At 48.4% G+C, this 12,879-nt stretch overlaps 1 protein-coding gene across 1 annotated transcript in view; it reads left to right on the top strand.

Annotated features, from left to right (window-relative positions):
- Positions 1-222: 222 nt before the first annotated feature.
- The window catches only part of PUM3 (pumilio RNA binding family member 3), a 37,761-nt gene continuing 25,104 nt past the window's right edge, over positions 223-12,879 (top strand). Inside the window, exons 1-7 of the mRNA XM_038769937.1 lie at positions 223-310; positions 5,321-5,542; positions 6,473-6,608; positions 7,189-7,264; positions 11,065-11,158; positions 11,411-11,477; positions 12,169-12,343. Coding sequence (XP_038625865.1) covers positions 229-310; positions 5,321-5,542; positions 6,473-6,608; positions 7,189-7,264; positions 11,065-11,158; positions 11,411-11,477; positions 12,169-12,343 — 852 coding nt within the window. The 5' untranslated portion in view covers positions 223-228. The remainder of the gene's footprint in view (positions 311-5,320; positions 5,543-6,472; positions 6,609-7,188; positions 7,265-11,064; positions 11,159-11,410; positions 11,478-12,168; positions 12,344-12,879) is intronic.

Here is a 12,879-nt window from a genome sequence, read left to right as displayed (position 1 = left end):
TCCTTCCACCCCCCCACCCCCCCAAGCTGGCACCCCGATGACTCCGTGTTTGTCTCCCTTGACCATTTGAAAATTGAAACTTCTGCAGGGCCAATGTATCTCCAGCCCAGGGCAACCCCAGGCATTTGGGGATGCATAATACCGTACCCCTTTTCCGTCGGTGGTGGTGGTGAAAATCACAGTCGTTGACGGTGGTTCCTTTGGTTTGTTTTGCAGTACCTTGTCACCATGGAAGTCAAAAATAAAAAAGCATCTCCAGGAAAAGTGGGGCAGAAGTCTCGAGGCCAAAAGATGTTGAAAAAAAATGGCAGTAAGTCAAACATCTCAAAATGTGCGTTTTTCAAATTGCTTTTAATGGTACTTGTGTCTGGCACTGAACTCAGTACTGGGATACATGGACAGGTAATCAGGTGGTGCGCAGCCCCTAATGAGGTTCACAGCCGAAGCAGCGTGGCTCAGTTTTGAAGTCGGAGGGCATGGGTTCAAATCCCGGCTCTGCCAATTAGCTGGGTGACTTTGGGCACTTCACTTCTCTGGGCCTCAGTTCCCTCATCTGGAAAATGGGGAGGAAGACCGTGAGCCCCCCGTGGGACAACCTGATCACCTTGTAACCTCCCCAGCGCTCAGAACAGTACTTTGCACATAGTAAGCGCTTAATAAATGCTATCATTATTATTTTACAGATAAGGTAAGAGATACAGAGAAATGAATCGCCCAAGGTTATACAGCAGACAGGTGGCCTGGCCAGGACTGTGAGCCTGTCGTGGGCAGGGATTGCCTCTATTTATTTCTGAATTGTACTTTCCAAGTGCTTAGTCCAGTGCTCTGCACACAGTAAGCGCTCGATAAATGCGACTGAATTAGAATCCAGGTCTTCCAACTCCCAGGCATCCGCTGTGTCCGCCACCTCCGTACTTCTACTCTGCATGTTAGTTTAAAGTATTTAGGAATAAGAGCGTCAGACTAGGGATCGTGCAGCCATCCTCCCGCCGGAAACTTTCAAAATGAAGGAGAAGCGGAAACCTTTTGCATCAGAAAATCCAAAGCAGGTCCCAGATTTGGTCTCCGGCGGTGGTCCGCCAAAGGAGAGTGGCCGGCGGAGGGTGAGTCAGTCGCCCTCTTTGTCGTCCATTTTCATGTTTGGGTGGCATCTACCAACATCCAAGCGCTTAGTAATAATAATAATGGCTTTTTTAAGCGCTTACTATGTGCAAAGCACTGTTCTGCCTTGCACACAGTCCGCGCACAATAAATACGATTAAATGAATCCCCAAGTTTTTCCCATGCCCTCCGTGTCGCATAGCCGGGAGTCTGTCGAAACCCCTTCTTGAAGTTGCTGTGAGCCCACTGTTGGGTAGGGACTGTCTCTATATGTTGCCAACTTGGACTTCCCAAGCGCTTAGTACAGTGCTCTGCACATAGTAAGCGCTCAATAAATACGATTGATGATGATGAAGTTGCTAGGTTTGCGGCTCGCACGCCCCGATCAGCCTTGACCAGGCCCCCCGATCTGAAAACCGGATTTGCCCAAACCAAATGAAACCCGGCTCTGTCGGTCTTTGCGGGGCCTATATGGTTTGGGAAGCAGCGTGGAGTCAGAGGACGTGGGTTCTGATCCCGGCTCCGCCGCTCGCCTGCTGTGTGATCTTGGGCAAGTCACTTCACTGGGCCTCAGTTCCCTCATTATTATAAGCACCATTATTATGATGATTATTCGGGCTTTCGGGACTGACTGGTGGCGGTGCTTTGAGACGGTTCGCCTGCACTCTTGTAAGACTGAGTCCTGGGTACATGGGGGGCTTCAATCCCGCCCCCCCCAGCTCATCATGGCCTCGTCCCACCGCCCAACCGGGGTCGACGGCGGTCATCTGCTAAACGGACTGCAAGTAGCGGTCTCTGGGGTCCGCACGCCAGCCACAGCGCTTTCTCCGTCGCTAGCCGTGTCAGGCACGGGGCGGTGGACGTGAATGCGGCGCGACTGCTTGCCTCATTGTGCTTGCTGTACCCCCAGTTTACCAGTACAGCCTTTATTTTCATTATTCTACGACGCCGGGCAGATAACGTACCGGGAAGCAAAATCCATTCACCTGGCTCTGTTTATCTGCTTGAAAGCGGTCGCTGTATCATTGAAAGTATTTCAGGTTCAGTACTGTTTGTCACAAGTCAGTGTTGCAGAAAAAGGAAATTACTGCACCATTATAATCGATTAGTACATGGAATGAATAATCTTTATCTTATTCTAGGGGTATTCTCCAAAGTCTCTTTCATTTAATGGTTCAACTTTTTTTTTTTAAAGTGTAACTAGCTTTCCTAAGGAGTGTGTTTTTTTTTTTTTTTATGAGAACATTCTGTTTTCTGTGCATATGCTTATCAGTCGGTTGTATTTATCGAGCCCGCGTATGGTAAAACTGTGGCTTAAAGTCACGTCGAACCCTTAACCGATCAAAGGTGTTGATTGAGCGCTCGGGAGCACGGCGCAGGACAGTTGGTAGACATGTCTCTGCCCTCAAGCAGCTTGCAGTGTCAAGAGGGAGACAGGCGGGAAAAGAAACTGTGGATACGTACAAGTGCCGTGGGGTGAAAAGGGCTTAAAGGATATAAGTTAAAGTGCAAGGGCGGAACAGAAGGGAGAGCTAATAGAGGAAAAGAGGGCTTAAGACGGCAGTTTTGCAAGGGGCAGGACGTGGGTGAGGGGTCAGTGGCGAGAGGGGGTGCAACCCGATTGCTTTAAAGCCGACGATAAGGAGTCTCTGCTGGATCCGGAGGTCGCTGGAAAACGACCTGTGCAGCGGGATGAAGTATTGACTGGAGTAGGGAGAGACCGGAGGCCGGGAGGTCGGCCCGGAGGTAATCGGGGCGGGAGAGGAGAAGCGCTTGGATCAGCGGAGTGGCGGTTTGGATGGAGAGGAGAGCGCGGATTTGAGCAGTGTTGTGAAGGCAGAACCGACAGGATTTAGCAGTGTGTGGCTCGAAAGTCCGAGGTGAGTCAGGGTGATGGCCAGGTTACAGGCTTGTGAGACGGGGAGGAGGATGGTGGTGGTGTCTACGGTGATAGGAAAGTCAGGAGGAGGAGGACGGGGTTTGGGCGGGAAGAGGTGGACTTCTGTTTCGGGCTTGATCAGTTTTAAGTAGCAGCGGTGCCTAGTGGAAAGAGCACGGGTCCGGGGGTCAGAGGACCTGGGTTCCAATCCCGGTTCTGCCCAGCGCTTAGAACAGTGCTTTGCACATAGTAAGCGCTTAACAAATATTATTATTATTATCATTTAGACTGTGAGCCCACTGTTGGGTAGGGACCGTCTCTATATGTTGCCAACTTGTACTTCCCAAGCGCCTAGTACAGTGCTCTGCACACGGTAAGCGCTCCATAAATGCGATTGATTGATTGAGTGACCTTGCTCAAGTCACTGCACTTCTCTGTACCTCAGTTGCCTTCTCTGTAAAATGGATCGATCCCAGCGCTCAGAACAGTGCTTGACACATAGTAAGCGCTCCGCAAACAGTTGAGGAGGAGGAGGCTGCAAAAGAGACTGCGAATGAGGGGCCAAAGAGATAGGAGGAGAACCTAAGCGCTCAATAAATACGATTGAATGAACGAACCAGGAGAGGCAGCGTCAGTCAAGCCAGGGTTTGATAATATCGGTTTGGAACGTGTTGGTTTTTAATGCTCCCATCTTCATCTTCCTATTTTAGACTTGAAAGTTAATCTTTAAAAGCACTCCCTACAGTTTCTGTGCGATCCGAGGCCTTCCAGTCATTCATTCAGTCGTATTTATTGAGTGCTTGCTTTGTGAGGAGCACTGTACTAAGCGCTTGGGAAAGTAATAATTAATAACTGTGGTATTTTGTTAAGCACTTACTGTGCGCCAGGCACTGTTCCACGCGCCGCGGTAGATACAAGCAAATCAGGTTGGACGCAGGCCCTGTCCCATGTGGGGCCCACGGTCTTAATCCCCATTTTCCAGATGAGGTAACTGAGGCACAGAGAAGTGAAGCGACCTGCCCTGAGTCACCCAGCAGACAAGTGGCAGAGCCGGGACGAGAACCCAGGTCCTTCTGACCGCCGGGCCCGGGCTCTATCCGCCAGGCCGTACTGCTTCCCCTAAACAGACACATTCCCTTCCCACAACGAGCTTCCAGTCTAGAGGAGGGGAGACAGACATCAACTTCCCCAAATAAGCCCTTTTTTCCCCTATTCCTTCTTGGTCTCCCTTCTGCATCACCCTCGCGCTCAGATCTGTACCCTTTAGGCACTCGATATTCAACCGACCCTCGGCCCCACGGCATTTTTACGTACGTACCCAGAATTTATTGTATTGTACTCTCTGCCTCCTCCTCTAGATCGTAAGCTAGTTGTGGACAGTGAACAGACCTACTAACTCTGTTGTATCTCCGAAGCGCTTAGTACAGTGCTCTGCCCACGGGAAGCGCTCCGTACGTACGGTTGATTGACCGATGGGTCCGAGTTCCATTTAAACGTTAGGATGCTAGATGTAATTATTCAACTTTGGGATTCTTTGCATGCTTAAATGCCCTATATCATTTGAAGGGCATCAGCAATATGGGCCTCATTTTTGTTCTGGGTTATTAGGAATATGATAAAATTGACATTTGTCAACTCCTATTAAAAGCTTCTCCCTGATAAAGAAATTGCGAGAAATTTGAAATTTCGGACCCGATTCACCTGGAGCCTGCTGCTACCGAGAAAATGTGACATTTCTCCCCGAGAAAGGTTGTTTGTAATGAGTTAATGCCTCACTAATGGTTGAACTAGCCATGAAAGTAAGTGGTCCCAACTTGATTCACAAAAAGGCCCAGCTGTGGTTTTTATCAAAGCATCCTGAATAGGTTTATCGCCCTGTGTGTTATATTCTGGGGTGCTTTTTAATTACGTTGGGCGACCGGGTTAACATAATCAGAAGTATTGAGCGTCTACTGTGTGCAGAGCACTGAACTGTGTTTGGGAGAGGGCAGTATGCGTAGGATGTGTGAGTCCTGCGGCAAAGCGCTTACTCTGTAATAGAAGGGCTCTGTTTTCCTCAATCAGCGGTGCTTCTTGAGTGTCTTCTGTGTGCAGGAGATTGTACCGCGTGACTGGGAGAGTAAAATCGAGCTAGTAGATACGATTCTCACCTCACGGAGCTTGCGATCAAAGCTAGCCCCACTCCCACTCTCTTACTTATTCTTCTGCCGTCTAAATTAAATGCGACTTTAGTAAAGACCGTGAAAATGAAACGTCCCCTGCTTGAGATCAGAGCGTGTTGCACCGTGTCCGAAGGGGCAGCCGTGGATCCTCCTGACTGCTATTTGCTGGTGCCCTTAGGTTCTGGCCCTTCAAAGAAATTTCCAAGAAAAAATTCCGAGACCGGCGGGCCGAAGTTCCAATCCAAGAAGTTTGAGAGAGGCACCAAAAAGCCTGGAAAAGTTGGTGTTAAGCAGTTCAAAAACAAGCAGCCCGGGGATAAGTTGGCTAAAAAAAGACCGTTCCAGCAGGGAGATAAATTGACCAAGAAGAGAAAGTTTCAGCAAGAGGGGAAAGATGGTGGTAAGTACTTTTCGTTTTGTCGTGAACCCAACCTATAGGGGCGAGGGGAATATTGTGGGAAAGATCCAAAGCCTGTGCATCCCCAATCTGGAAAAAGATGGTGTGTTATGTGCGGTGGGTGGGTCGCGGAGCAATGGCCATTTTCACAGCCAGACTCCCGTTAAACTGGCTGGCTTCTCGGTGACATTGGCATCCCATCTCCTGAAGCTTTGACGTTGTCTTGCCTGGTTCCTAATGCTTAGGACGAGAACAGATCTAGAGAAGAAAATTTTCTGTCGGGTATTTTTCTTTAGGTCTGTGGTAGGCCATTATCATTTTAAGCAGTGAGAGATTTCTCCGAGTAATGTCGACATTTAGCCGCTTTCCTGTTCTCGTCAGATTGAAACGTTTGGGGAAAGAAAGAAACGGAGCTCGGGGCGGCTTGAGTGGATTAGATTGGTTCTGGGGCGGTGGGTTCTATTGGAAATTGTTTCTTCTAAATGGTCTCCTCCAGAGCTGTGATGCTTCAGCCATTTTGGAGTCCTTTTGAAAGCAGAATTTTTTTTTTAAGTAGCTCAAAATTGGAGTTTCACATTTTCCGAGTTTGGAATTGCCTTTCCCCCACTGTAGTTCTCTGTTCTATTAATCTTCACTCATGCGAAGAAGGGCAGCTAACCATTGGCAGTGCTCGAGGACAGAAGCTAAATGGTTTCTCGGTCCGGATCTCCCGATGACAGTAGATCCCAACCGGAAAACCCCGATACTACGATTCCAAAATTAACCTCCCTTGGTTCAGGCGCGGTCCGTCTTGGCAAATGGAGCGGCAGTTAATCAACATGAATTGATTTCACATTTAGGAGTAGGGCAATGGGAGCATTAAAAGTAGGTATGCCGGTAATGTGTGTTGGGGTTTGTTTGTTTTTTTGGTTTTTTATATCTGTATACAATCAGGGTCAGCAGCTAAGAAACCCAAGTGGGATGACTTCAAAAAGAAAAAGAAGGAATTAAAGCAGAACAGACAGATCAATGATAAAAGCAACTATGACATCATCATGAAGGCAAAGCTGATTTGGGAAAGCCTAAGAAGGTAAGGGTGGTGGTGGAGAGCTCCTTGGTCTACCTTAGAGGTGTTGAGATGAAATTAGTGTTCGAAGATCTCAAAGTAATGTTTGGGGCCCGTTGGGTGGCATGGGGATACATCTGGATGGTTGCCCACTGCTGAAATTGAGAAAGATTGGCCTAATGTCACGAGCGTTCATTAAAATGTATGAGAGTGAAATGGATTTGGCATCCTTCCGCAGAGGTCCCCGAGAAAGGTAAAGGGACTTATTGGGTCCGAATTTGGTTTCGAGACCCTCATTAAGTGTTTCGTCTCCTGAGTTGCTTAACCGCTCTTCTTGCTTCTGAAGGCCTGGCTGTGGAAATTTAGATGGATACATAAAATTACATCTGGGGAGATGAACTGCTGCCTTAGAGAAAATTACTTTTCCCCTCTCTGCTTAGGGATGGTAATTTCATGTGTCTTCAGTCAGGTTTACTCCCTGCAGGGAATGAAAACAGTGACCCGGTAAACACAAAAAACCCTTGATGTGATTTCCAGTCATACTTGTTTCGAAAAGGTACTTCCTCTTTGACTTTTTTCTCCCCCTCTCCTTTTCATTTCACAGAAAAAATTGCGACAAAGAAAAGCGGACAAAATTGATGAGTGAACTGCAGAAGCTGCTTCGGGGGAAAATTAAGACGGTGAGTAAAGTGTCGACACTGCTGAGATTTTTAAAAATATCAGAAAAAACCTGAATGGAACGCCATGGAGAGTATGGACAGGCTCCCACAAAATGAACGTTTCTTTAATACGGCCTGGAACTTCAGGATTTTGGAGAAGCTGTCTAGGAAATAGTTTTATGTCTGTCGGCCACCTTAGACCGAAAACTCCTGGTGAATAGGAAACCTGGAACCTCTTGGATTTGTACTTCCCAAGCGCTCAGTACAGTGCGTTGCATCGAGGGGATGCTCAGTGAATACTGCTACACTGAAAAGCTGTATATTTTGAATAGCCTGACCTTTCCGATAGAACTGCTCTCTTATCTTAATCTGCCCTGACGGAAATGACAACCAACCTGGGGTCTGTTTGGGTAGAGAAGCAGCGTGGCTCAGTGGAAATGCTCTGCACACAGTAAGCGCTCAATAAATACGATTGAATGAATGAATGAAAAGATCCCGGGCTTTGGAGTCAATCAATCAATCAGTCGTATTTATTGAGTGCTTACGGTGTGCAGAGCACTGTACTAAGCGCTTGGGAAGTCCAAGTTGGCAACGTGCAGAGAGGGTCCCTACCCAACGGTGGCCTCACAGTCTAGAAGGGGGAGACAGAGAACAAAACAAAGCATATTAACAAGGTAAAATAAATAGAATAGATATGTACAAGTAAAATAAATAGACTAATAAATACGTACAAACATATACATATCAGAGTCAGGCCGTGCGTTCAAATCCCGGCTCGGCCAATTGTCAGCTGTGTGACTTTGGGCAAGTCACTTCACTTCTCTGGGCCTCAGTCACCTCATCTGGAAAATGGGGATTGAGACCGTGAGCCCCCCGGGGGACAACCTGATCACCTTGTAACCTCCCCAGCGCTTAATAAATGCTTAATAAATGCCATCATTATTACTATAATTATCATTTTGCCTATCTATAATACTACCCCACATGGGTGCGTTGGTTCCGATTATCGCTCCCTATTTTTTTTCCCTCCTCCTCAAAGGAGGGAGGCGATAGCTTTCCGCCTTTAGCTCACGTCTGTGCTCGAGAGGAAGTAAAATGTGGTGGCCGTGGGGGTGGTAAAGTCACTGCCATTGTAGCTGCTACGTCTGAGCATCCCGGCTGGTTATCCAAAAGGAATCGGGCATCCAGGTGGCAGAAGGGCTCCAGATGGCGATGAGGCATAAAGGCCCCGCGCCAGGTTCTGCTCCCAAGCTGGCCGGCGACGGGGAAAATTTCCGAGCGGGAGCCAGGGTGCCGCGACCCTCCCCTTCCTCCCTACCGGCCGGAGCTTCCCGTTGAAGACACGTAGTCAGTTTTGCATCGTCAGGCGTCTTTGAGGCAGTCCCGGAAGCATCACGGCGTCTGCCGCCTCTGTCGGACTCTCCCAAGCGCCTAGCACGGTGCTGTACACACAGGAAGCGCTCAGTCAATACCGCTGAGAGATGCCTGGCATAAACCGATATCCAGTTTAAAGGAAAAACAAACTACACAGCAGTTGGTATGATCAGTGTGAGGTGAGCGTTTCACAGTAGAATTGGTAGGTGAGAGGGCCGAGTGTAAGCCGAAATCTTGTAAACGTAATATATACAGCGTGGCTCAGTGGAAAGAGCCCGGGCTTTGGAGTCGGAGGTCGTGGGTTCAAATCCCGGCTCCGCCAACTGTCAGCTGTGTGACTTTGGGCAAGTCACTTCTCTGGGCCTCAGTTACCTCATCTGGAAAATGGGGATGGAGACTGTGAGCCCCCCCCCCCCCCCCCCCCCCCCGTGGGACAACCTCATCACCTTGCTTAGAACGGTGCTCTGTACATGGTAAGCGCTTGAAAATGCCATTATTATTATTATTATAATACATATTTATATAGATATAATATGTCATACTATATGACAGTGATACTAATTCCACTAATGATCATTCACAGGACTTCCCAAGCACTCAATATGTACTTCCCAAGCGCTTAGTACAGTGCTCTGCACATAGTAAGCGCTCAATAAATACGATTGATGATGATGATGATGATATTCAGCACAAGCCTCTTAAAGCACCATCATGGTTGCTCTTAGGGACCCCTTGGGTCCCTTTATTGTAAGGGCACAAAGATGGTGTTGGTTGTTAAGTTGCTCTACCCACATAAGTGTTGCTTTAATTCTTCAATCTGGGTCTGCTGCTGTTTTCGAGGAGCAGTGTGGCCTAGCGGGAAGAACGCGCGTCTGGGAATCAGGGGACCTGGGTCCTCATCCTGGTTGCACTACTTGTCTGCTGTGCGAAGTTGGGCAAGTCACTTCTGTGTACCTCCGTTATCTCATCTGTAAAATGGGGATTAGGACTGGGAGCCCAGTCATTCATTCATTCAATCGTATTTATTGAGCACTTACTGTGTGCAGAGCCCCGTACTAAGCGCTTGGGAAGTACAAGTTGGCAACATATAGAGCTGGTCCCTACCCAACAGCGGGCTCACAGTCTAGAAGACAGTCACAGTCTAGCCCCTTGTTTGCTTGTATCCACCACGGCGCTTAGTACAGTGCCTGGCACTTAGTAAGCGCTTAACAGGTACCACAGTTATTATTTTCTCCTGGTAAATTTACCTCTCCAACCCTGACCTCTCTCCTGAAGTTTCATATTTCCTCCTTCCTTCAGGATATCTCTACTTGGGTGTCAAACTTGACGTGTCCAAAACAGAACCCCTCATCTCCCCACCCAAACCCCATCCTCCCTCTGTCTCTCCCATCACTGTAGACAACACCGTTACCTCCCCCATCTCAAGAGCCCGTAACCTTGGCGTTATCCTCAACTCATCTCTTATTTGAGACGCCTGTTCTATCCGTCACCAAATCCTGTTGGTCCTGCTGCCTCAACGGTGCGAAAATCCCCGCTTTCCTCTCCGTCCAAACTGCTACTCTGCTGATACAGTACAGCTTAGTCCAGTGCTCTGCACCCAGTAAGCGCTCAATAAATACGGTTGAATGAATGAATGATATAAAGCACTCATATCCCGCCTCTACTACTGCAACAGCCACCTGGTTGACCTCACTGCCTCCTGTCTCACCCCACTCCTCACTCTGCTGTCAAGGCCGGTTTTCTTTAAAAAACAAAAACCCACAGCAGTCGTATTTAATGAGTGCTTACTGGGTGCAGAGAGCACTATACTGAGCACTTGGGCGAGTAATCAGTCAATGAATGGTATTTATTGAGTGCTTATTATGTGCAGAACACTATACTGAGCATCTGGGAGAGTATCCGACAGTTCCCGTACAATATAACGGAGTGGGTGGGACTGGTCCCTGCCCACGATGGCCTGACGGTCCAGAGGATAAGCTTAAGTCCCTGTTGCCCCACTCCTCTAAATCCTCCAATGGTTACCCAATCAGAGAAATTCTTCACTGTCGACTTTAAAGTAGTCCACCGGCTCCCGCCGCTCACCTTGCTGATTTCCCGACCCGCTCTTTTCCCCTCTTCTCTAGTGCCAGTTTGCTCTCTGTGGCAGAATTTCATCTACCTCACTGGCAGCCCCTCGTCCACCCCCTCCACAGACGCCAGACCACCGCTCTCGCCACCGTCACGTCTCCGAGAGTTGTCTGGGCGCTTCCAGCTGTACCCTTTATGCACTCGATATTCACCCCACAGCACCTACGTATATATCTCTGCAATTTATTTTAATGGCTGTCTCCCCCCTGCTGACTGTAAGCTCCCTGTGGCCAAGGGAGTGGTGCCTAGCCACTCCGTTGCAGTCTCCCGAAAACGTTCAGTAAATAGCATCGGTAATAAAGAATCTTTTTCCCCTTTAGATTGCTTTTGCGCACGATTCAACTCGTGTCATCCAGTGTTATATTCAGTACGGTAATGACAAACAGAGAGAAGAAGCTTTCGAAGAACTGAAAGGTATTTTTTAATATATCTGTTGGGGTTTTCCGGTGTCTTACACAGCGTCTCTGGCCTTTGTTTTCCTGTTCTCAAACCTCTCCTAAATAAAACTCCTTGCATTGCCTTTCCTCCTGGCTAGCTTATATTTCTTCCTTTTTGGAGGATGTGGGCAGTGGGGTGCCATGGTTACTACTGCTGCCGCTGGGTTCTCTTTCCTTTCTTATAAAATACGTGACAACCCTTAGTGACTGAACTCCTTTTCCTTTGCAGAGAATTTGGTTGAATTGAGCAAAGCCAAATATTCCAGAAATATCGTGAAGAAATTTCTGATGTACGGGTAGGTACCAAAGAGAAACCCATTGTCTTTGTTTCTAAGAGAGAAAGTCCGACTTCTGGTAGTGTTCACTTTGCAGATAGCCTAGTTTGCCCGCCAAGCAAATCTGGGAAGTCTTGGGGAGTTTTACACGGCTAATTTGAGGGAGGCGGAGTATTTAGTTGAGTTTTTTTGTGAGCACGCTTGGCATAATATAGACAGGGCATATGCATGAAAGGACGCCTTCCCGTTTCTTTTTGGCTCGGTGTTTTTAAAGCGCGGTGTTGAAGGGTCTCATCCTGTTCCAGGAGAAGGCCCCTTGCCGTCTGAATTAAATGCGGGCGATCCATTTCCCGTCTTTCTTTTGGAGGGGCTCATAGCAGATCCAGACGGAGCGTAACAGCAGCAGAACTACTGGGTGTGCAGTTGAATCCTGTGCCAAAATGAATTCAAGTGAATCACTGCCTTTCCATTTACGCTGTGATATCCGGGTCTCCTGCTTTACTCCGGTTTTTAATTGATTTCCGCAGCGGCCGTCGCTCCCCCCATTCCATTTCACCGCACTTTTCCTCTTTTCTACTCCCGTCCCCCGTCGAGAAGAACAGATTTGGGCCGGGCGGGAGCTGATGGGAAATGTTTCGCTCTTCAGCCCGTACTCACACTGTCACCTGCCCTCCTTCATTCCTTCTGGTTTGTCTTCCTGGGTCTGGAACAGAAGCAAACCCCAAGTTGCCGAAATCATCAAAAGTTTTAAAGGCCAGGTGAGGAAGATGTTGCGGCACGCTGAAGCTTCTGCTATCGTAGAGTATGCCTACAATGACAAAGCCATTTTGGAACAGAGGAATATGTTGGTAGAGGAGCTCTATGGCAATACGTTCCAGATTTACAAGGTGGGTCTTCCGGAATGGGGAGAGTTTTGCTTGTATTCTCCCTCTCCCCGTACGTTGTTGTGACACCACGCTTTTTCTCCCTTTCCTCATCTTTGCCGACTTTACTGGTTCATTAAATGCGCTCCCCGCTGGTTTTTTCACGGACCGTTTGGTTCGTAGTGCAAGCCGGTGTCAGTTGTAGTGCCGAATCGCATCACATTGTTCTCTCCAGGAGCTCCCCTTCAGTGCTCCTTAGATCCAGTTGCGTTCCTCCCTCTCTGGGATTTAAGAGTGGAATATTTGAAGTCTGGCCTCTGGAGTCTGTAAAGCTTAAAAAACAAAAACAGCTCCCGAACAACAGCCAAAGCCTGCCCTGCTTCGGCTGCACGTGGCCGAGAAGGTTCCATGTGTGCATTGCAGTTCTTCTCCTAGGAGAAGGGAAGGAAGGGAGCCGGAAAAAAGGCAGGACCTCGGGTACCAGTCGAGGTCAAAGCGGTTGTTGAGGGATGGGAATGGGGAAGAAGGTGGGAGGATTTGGGGATTTTTGGGGGGCTGGT

Source organism: Tachyglossus aculeatus, chromosome X4 (genome assembly GCF_015852505.1).
Source record: "Tachyglossus aculeatus isolate mTacAcu1 chromosome X4, mTacAcu1.pri, whole genome shotgun sequence".
In the NCBI taxonomy this organism is placed as follows: domain Eukaryota; kingdom Metazoa; phylum Chordata; class Mammalia; order Monotremata; family Tachyglossidae; genus Tachyglossus; species Tachyglossus aculeatus.
This window is presented reverse-complemented; position numbering and strand designations above follow the sequence as displayed.